Source organism: Equus quagga, chromosome 1, assembly GCF_021613505.1.
Source record: "Equus quagga isolate Etosha38 chromosome 1, UCLA_HA_Equagga_1.0, whole genome shotgun sequence".
Taxonomy (NCBI): domain Eukaryota; kingdom Metazoa; phylum Chordata; class Mammalia; order Perissodactyla; family Equidae; genus Equus; species Equus quagga.
Genome location: NC_060267.1, coordinates 51,501,352 through 51,508,644, shown reverse-complemented (window position 1 = coordinate 51,508,644; position 7,293 = coordinate 51,501,352). Strand labels below are relative to the sequence as shown.

At 58.5% G+C, this 7,293-nt stretch overlaps 1 protein-coding gene across 1 annotated transcript; it reads left to right on the top strand.

Annotated features, from left to right (window-relative positions):
- Positions 1-2,111: 2,111 nt before the first annotated feature.
- GAPDH (glyceraldehyde-3-phosphate dehydrogenase) lies at positions 2,112-6,538 on the top strand. Its single transcript, XM_046663962.1, has 12 exons — positions 2,112-2,216; positions 2,481-2,521; positions 4,302-4,401; positions 4,484-4,590; positions 4,709-4,799; positions 4,927-5,042; positions 5,150-5,231; positions 5,473-5,624; positions 5,708-5,786; positions 5,892-5,975; positions 6,062-6,159; positions 6,266-6,538. Exons 2-12 carry the CDS (start codon positions 2,499-2,501, stop codon positions 6,333-6,335), a joined length of 1,002 nt encoding a protein of 333 aa, XP_046519918.1. The 5' UTR covers positions 2,112-2,216; positions 2,481-2,498; the 3' UTR covers positions 6,336-6,538.
- The last annotated feature ends 755 nt before the right edge of the window (positions 6,539-7,293 follow it).

Genomic DNA, 7,293 nt, shown 5'->3' with positions numbered 1-7,293 from the left:
CGACCAGGGGCTGGTGTCGTCCACCGCTCCCACTTGTGCTCCCTAATCCCACCTCTAAAGATGGGTGACTGACCTGGCCAGGCCAATGGGAGGTCAGGGCACGATCCCCACCAGCTCTAGACAGTGTCTGTCTCCCAGGGACTCCTCACTGTGTTCCAGGGTCTGCAGGAAGTCCAGCCCCCAGGTGCAGGCACTGCTCGTGTGCTGCCACCTGGAGCTGTACACCCCCTCCAACTCCCTAAGTCGTCTCTGCTGAGTCACCTGGAACAGGAGGCAGTGAGCCTGCTGTCATGACAACACGGGTGTCTTTGCTGTCATGACAACAGCAGACTGCATCAGTAATGCTCTCTGGGCACTGAGCTCCCTCTTTTTTGGCAGAGAACAATAATGAAAAATGACAAGCATGAGGCAAAGGGGAAGACGGTACCTCAGACACTTGCTTTGAGGGGCACAGGAGCGTGGAGGGGCTCCTAAGGCCCTTCTCAGGAAAGGGTGAAGGGTCCTGGTGGAGCCTGAGCGGGAATGGCACAGTAGCAGCTGAGCCCTCCACTTCCAGCAGACTCTGCAGTGCGGCCTTCCCATCTCCTCACCAGTAGGTGCCCTATGGCCCTGCTCTTGCTGGTCGTGAAAAGCCTGGGCACCAACCATGCGGATGGCTGCCAGACACAGGCACAGCGGTGGCAATCCCAGAAAGGGAAGGGACTGGGGCTGGAGTCGGGGTGCGCGACAGTGTGCTCTCTGCCTTTTAAGCAAAGGTTATCACCAGGCCGGCTAAACTTAGCCACAGGCTTTTCAGCTAGAAAAGGGGGCCGGTCTCAGGTTACGCTGGGCCAGCAAAGAGGCCCCAGGATCCCTGTCCCCCAGCACCTGCTGATGGGCACGGTCCATTCCACCCCACCCCCTTGGAAACCCTCACTCTTTTCAAGTGCTCAGAAGCAGCCTTTCCTCCATCCTCAGCTCACAAATCGGCACAGCTCGGCTCCCTGACCTCACTTGGATACCTTCCTCTCCCTCACATGTGGGAAGGGGCTAGGGGCCTGTTCCCACCATGTACCCAAGACTCCCAATTACTTCCTCTTCTGGACTCCTCACCCTACCCCCAACATCGCCTGGGCGCAGCCAGAGAAGGGGAGGCCCTGGCTCCAGGGCTGGGCTGCACGTCCCAGAATGGGGAGGGACTTCCGCCCTCACGTCCCGCTCTCTGCCTTGGGCTGGAGGGGGTGAAAGGGGCATTGTCTCCCAGCCTGGGCGGCACAGCACGCGGAGTTCCCAGGAGACACTTTGTGGGAGGTGCCGCCCAGCCCTCCACAGTGATCTCGTTCTCCCCTGGGGCCCCGGCCTGGGGGAGAGCATCTGGTGCACACGGGGCCTGGTTTGTCTGCCCCAATTATCAGGTCTCCAGGCTGCCCGAGCTGCAGGACAGAGTGACCTTCAGTGCAGAACCTCTCCCCCGCCACCCACCCACCCCACGCCTCCTCCTGAGGCTCCTTCCTCTCCAGGCCCCACTGCCCAGCGCCCAGCCCCGGCCCCCAGCCCAGAGAAGGCGGGAACCAGGGGATGGGGAGGAGGAAGCGGGGGCCGGGAAGGGCCCCGCGGGAGGCGGATTGGCCCCTCCAGAGCCTTCCACTTGGCAGTTCCTGTTTCACTACCGAAGACCCTCGAGGAGAAGTGCCTCAGCCTTCCCGTTTCTCAGCCTTGGCAAGAAAGGGGAGGGCGTGGCAGGGTGCAGTAGCGAACCGCCCCAGGCTCCGGCTCCAATTCCCCCTCCCACCAGCTCCCAAAGTCCTCCCGTTTCCTCAGTGCAGCAACTTGAACGTCCCTGCCCTCCTCGATGTTCTCAGTTCTCACCAGGACCCCTGTCCTCGAGCCCACAGTCTCCTGCAGGCCACAGTCCCGTCCTAGACACCATCACCGATCACCTCCTCCAATGAGCCAGTCTCAGTCCCCTCCCCCATCCGTCCCCAGCCCACACGCGTGGTGCGTGCACATTGGAAGAGCGAGGCGAGTTTGAAAAAAACACGCGGGCCCGGCTACTCGCGGTTTTACGGGCGCACGTAGCTCAGGCCCGGGCGCCCTCGGGCAGGGCCGGTGGGGGGGCGGGCCTCGTCCCCACGCTCCGGCCCCGCCCCGCCTCTATAAATGGGGACCGCAGCCTGCGCCTGTGCTCTCTGCTCCTCCTCGTTCGACAGACAGCCGCTTCCCTTCCGCACTGCTAGGTAAAAACAGGCAAAGCGGGGCCGCCGAAGGCTCGGCCGCGTTCCGAGAAGCGCACAGGGCTGCGCAGGCCGGGAGCAGCCTGCACGGGGCGGGGGCGGGGGCGCCGGGCCGGGCCTCCGCATTGCAGGGGCGCGACGTGCCGAAGCGCTGGAGGGGAATGGAGGCCTGGGGGAGGGGGAGGAGGGGAGCGGCGGGGAGGGTGATGGCCAGATCCCAGCGCTTCCCGCCCCCGGGCGCTAATGCTCCCTTTCCTGTCCCCGCAGCCGCGTGCCCGCGACGCGATGGTGAAGGTCGGAGTAAACGGGTGAGTTCGGGGATAGGGTAGGATGCGGGGCATTGAGCCCTGCGGCCCCCACCAGCTTGCCCGACGCGGGTCTGCAAGCTCCAGGGGAGGTGGATGGGATGGTCGACCCCCCCCCGCCCCCACCACCAAGGAGAACTCAAGGTCAGCGCTCAGACCTGGCAGAGGCTCCTGCTTCAAAGGGCCTCGTGTCCCCCACCCCCAGCTGTCGCGCCTGCTCTAACTCCGCCCCTGCAGGGACAAGTTATCCGGAGTCTTCTACTCCACCGGCCGCAGATGAACGGGAGAACCCCCAATTCTTGCTCTGGATCCATCCCTTTAATCTCCTAGCAGGGGCTTCTTTTTTTCCTTCGCCCCCACCTAGCCAGGCCCAGGCACGGCGCGGGGATGCAGGAGGCATGGCTTGGTGCATAACCAGCTGGGAGGGCTCATTTGCGGTAACTCAGCCGCCATGTTGTAATTGGGAAGGAAATGAATGAACCGCCGTTAGGAAACCTTCCTTAGCTCTTCAGTCTTCCTCCTCCTCCCTTGCCTGTGGTTAACCCTCCGACTCCTGCCTCTTTGGGGTGGAGTCGGCTTTATCCGGTAAACCTGATGAAGCAAGGCTTTCCCCGATCTTGCTTTCAAAAGAGCTGGACCTCAGATCTCTGAGCACAGTAACCTGGGACCATCCCTTAAACGACTAACTAAATTTCCTGTCAGGGATGATAGTTTTCCTGGATGGTTCTCTGATGAATCGAAAACGCGGCTGCATGGGGGTCCGCTTGTGTCCTTTTCTCCTCCTCGCGGAGAGGTGGGGTAGCTGTGGCTCAGTGCCATGCTGGGGGAGCTGAGTCATGAGTAGTTAGAAATTTTCCACCACAAAATGGCTCCTGCAGCGCAGCCCCTTTCTTCACAGGGGCTCCCCCCAAAGCTCGGCTCTTCCGGCCATGCCTAGAGCTGACCCAACCCTAAATGCCAGGCTGTAAAGGTCACTGGGAAGATTGGGTGTCCCTGAGCCTTGGGAATCTTGCCCCTCTCCCTGTTCCATCTTCCAGAAATCAGATCCTCCACTCCACTCTAATCTGGGGTTAAATATAGCTGCCTGACCTTTTTGCAGCTGGGGGCCTGGGCGTCTGCTCTCTTCATCTCCTTCCCTCTCACACACATCTGTCGCTACCACTCCTGATTTTTGGAAAAGAGCTAGGAAGGATGGTGACGTTTAGCAAATTAGAGCCCTTGGCTTAGGGCATTGAAAGGCCACGTGTTCCCTGGGTCCTTCCCTTTTGTGGGAGGGCCTTCAAGGAGGGGTGGGCTTTCCCCATCCGGTTAACTTCTGACCTTTACTCTTGCCCTTTGAGCTTGGTGATGCTGAGTGCATAGGTCTTGCTCCGGAGAGGGTGTAACCTGAAGTTGGGCCAGACGGGAGCAAGCATTCCCAGGGCAGATAGTGGGGGTGATGAATGCCATGTGCCAGGCATGTGCACAGACTTGTGGGTGGCAGCAGCAGTTCAGCCCGCACTGCCCTTTCTCCTTGAAGGACCAGGTGGCTAGGGGGTTGGGCAAGTCTGTGCCTAATCACCTCTTGGGCAGGAGAGGAGCTGTCACTGTATGACTGTGCTGTGAGGCCAGCCTGCCTGGCAGGGTTGCTCAAGGAAGATAAAATCAGACCTTGTGGCTCTGGGAGGATGTGCTGTCCCCTTCCCTCTGGAAGAGGATGAGTTGGCCTAGGGCTGCTGACACACATAGCAGGGTAGAAGTCTCTCCTCCTTTTTCATGCCTTCTCACCTCTTGTCTCCCTCAGATTTGGCCGTATTGGGCGCCTGGTCACCAGGGCTGCTTTTAACTCTGGCAAAGTGGATATTGTCGCCATCAATGACCCCTTCATTGACCTCAACTACATGGTAAGTGCCGCCCATGCAGAGGGTGTGGGGAGCAGGGCCCGGCTGAAGTGCAGCCCCTTGATGCCCTCGCTTGTCCCTCCAGGTCTACATGTTTCAGTATGATTCCACCCATGGCAAGTTCCATGGCACAGTCAAGGCCGAGCACGGGAAGCTTGTCATCAACGGAAAGCCCATCACCATCTTCCAGGAGTAAGTGTGGAAGACGAAACAGGAAGAAGTTTGCCTTGGTGGGGGCACTAGAATGGGGTGACCACCTTGGGTACATAGTACCCGACATCCCTGAACTGTGTCTTGTCATCCCTTGTAGGCGAGATCCCGCCAACATCAAATGGGGCGATGCTGGTGCTGAATATGTTGTGGAGTCCACTGGTGTCTTCACTACCTTGGAGAAGGCTGGGGTGAGTGGCAGGGAGGCTAAAGATGAGGGGAGTTGACCCTGGGATTTGGTGTAGCGGGATGACCAGGGGGAACTGACTTGGACCAGGAAAGATGGAACGTGGGTTTATAACGCCTCCTCTACTGCAGGCTCACTTGAAGGGTGGAGCCAAAAGGGTCATCATCTCTGCTCCTTCTGCTGATGCCCCAATGTTTGTGATGGGCGTGAACCACGAGAAATATGACAATTCCCTGAAGATTGTCAGGTAAGCATGGCAGCGGGGAGCTGAGAGGGGAATGGAGAAGTGGTCAAGTAGTGTACTATGTGTCACAAGATGGAATGCTTGCCCCTGAGTTGCCTCTCTCTTTTCAGCAATGCCTCCTGCACCACCAATTGCTTGGCCCCCCTGGCCAAGGTCATCCATGACCACTTTGGCATCGTGGAGGGACTCATGGTATGAGGGGAGGAGGTGACCAGAACACATTCATTTCTCACCCAGGACTGGATCCTGCTCTCTCCTTAGAACATAGCCTTGGTTTCTGGGGGCCATGGAGGCTGTGGGACATTGAGGGTTCCGAGGGATTGGCTCAGGTCACTCTGTCCCTTAATTCTTCCCAAGGGGAGGAGGAGGGAGATTGAAGGGTGGGCAGTGTGTTGAGCATGGTGCAGGGCCTTCACTCCCGCCACGTTTCCAGACCACAGTGCATGCCATCACTGCCACCCAGAAGACCGTGGATGGCCCCTCTGGGAAGCTGTGGCGCGATGGCCGAGGGGCTGCCCAGAACATCATCCCTGCTTCTACTGGTGCTGCCAAGGCTGTGGGCAAGGTCATCCCTGAGCTGAATGGGTGAGGCTCTTTGCTGCCTTTCTGCCCTGGGGATCTGGGGAACCAGGAGAAGTGGTGCTGATCCTGCTTCCCTGTGTCTACAGGAAGCTCACTGGCATGGCCTTCCGTGTCCCCACCCCTAACGTGTCAGTCGTGGATCTGACCTGCCGCCTGGAGAAAGCTGTATGTATGGATTGGAAGAGCTTTCGGGGGGCTGGGGCTTTATGTCTTTGGTAGAACAGGGGCAAGATTGGAACTCGAGTGACCATCTTGTTTTTACCCTATTAGGCCAAATACGATGAGATCAAGAAGGTGGTGAAGCAGGCATCGGAGGGCCCCCTCAAGGGCATCCTGGGCTACACTGAGGACCAGGTACTGACAGGACAGGGAACTTGGTGTCCACATGGTCTTACTGAGCAAGACTGAGTTCCCATACTTGGCCTTCCTCTCTTCCCCAGGTTGTCTCCTGCGATTTTAACAGTGACACCCACTCTTCCACCTTCGATGCTGGGGCTGGCATTGCCCTCAACGACCACTTTGTCAAGCTCATTTCCTGGTATGTGGCTGGGGAGGAGGACTGTGCTTAAGGAAGTGATTAAGAGTCTGGTGCCCTCTGATGGCTGGCTCAGGAAAATAACCCTTAACTCTTGATCTCCTTCCAGGTATGACAATGAATTTGGCTACAGCAATAGGGTGGTGGACCTTATGGCCCACATGGCCTCCAAGGAGTAAGAGCCCCCTGGACCACCAATCACCCAGCAAAAGAAGGAGAAAGGCCCTCAGCTGCTGGGAATGCTTGCCCCAACTTGACCCCCTAACATATTGAGAGTCTCCTGACCTCCACAGTTTCCATCTCAGACCCCCTGAAGAAGGGGAGGGGCTTGGGGAGCCCTACCTTGTCATGCACCATCAATAAAGTACACTGTACCCAGCCAGCTCCTTGTTGTGTCTTATTCTGGGGTCTGGGATAGAGGGGAAGGAAGCTGGGCTAGTGCCAAGGTAACGCCAATCTTGCTGAGTACCCAGGAAGGGCCTGGTGTGCCCTGACCAGGCGTAACACAACCGGAGGTTTAGAGCTGGGGGACTGAGCATCCCTTGCAGAGGGGTGTGCCCAGGCCCCGCTCCTCTGAGGAACCATCTGTCCTCTGGGTGCTACAGGGAGCCAGCCGAGCCCCTCAGAAGGCCAGACCATTTTCTCACCAGGCTCCAGCCTGCTACTTGCTGCAGGCTGAACACAGGAACCGCCTGGCTGCTGCCCTGGGAGGGTGACGTCGGCACAGGAAGTCAGGGCTTTGGAGCTGGGCTCCCAAGTCCATATGGCTTTCACTGGTTACCCAACTTCTCTGCAGCAGGGCCCTAGTGGGGAGCATGCATGCAGCCCACCCACTGGGTGTAGATGCCAGCCCTGCCTCAGCTATGAGGGCTCGTGTGTGACTTCCCTTTCTGTGCCCTAGTCACTCTCTGCAAACAGTGTCTGCTAGTTCCCAGCTCTTAAGTTCTTCAGAAGGATTATATTAGGTTGATTATGTATTGGGCTAGAACCACGCCTGATACACAGGAAGTACCACAGAGTAAATAAACCGGGAAAATGAGAGTAATGCGCGCCTCCTGTAGTCCCAGGGGAGTGGCAGGATGACTAACACTCCCATCATCACCATGGGTGAGGCACAGGCTTGGCGCCAGTGACCCG

Excerpts from the sequence above, each read along its gene's own strand:
- GAPDH (XM_046663962.1), top strand. The coding sequence starts at position 2,499 with ATGGTGAAGGTCGGAGTAAACGG. Across the intron at positions 4,800-4,926 it reads CTACCTTGGAGAAGGCTGGG|GCTCACTTGAAGGGTGGAGC; the intron begins GTGAGTGGCAGG and ends CCTCTACTGCAG. Across the intron at positions 5,625-5,707 it reads GTCATCCCTGAGCTGAATGG|GAAGCTCACTGGCATGGCCT; the intron begins GTGAGGCTCTTT and ends CTGTGTCTACAG.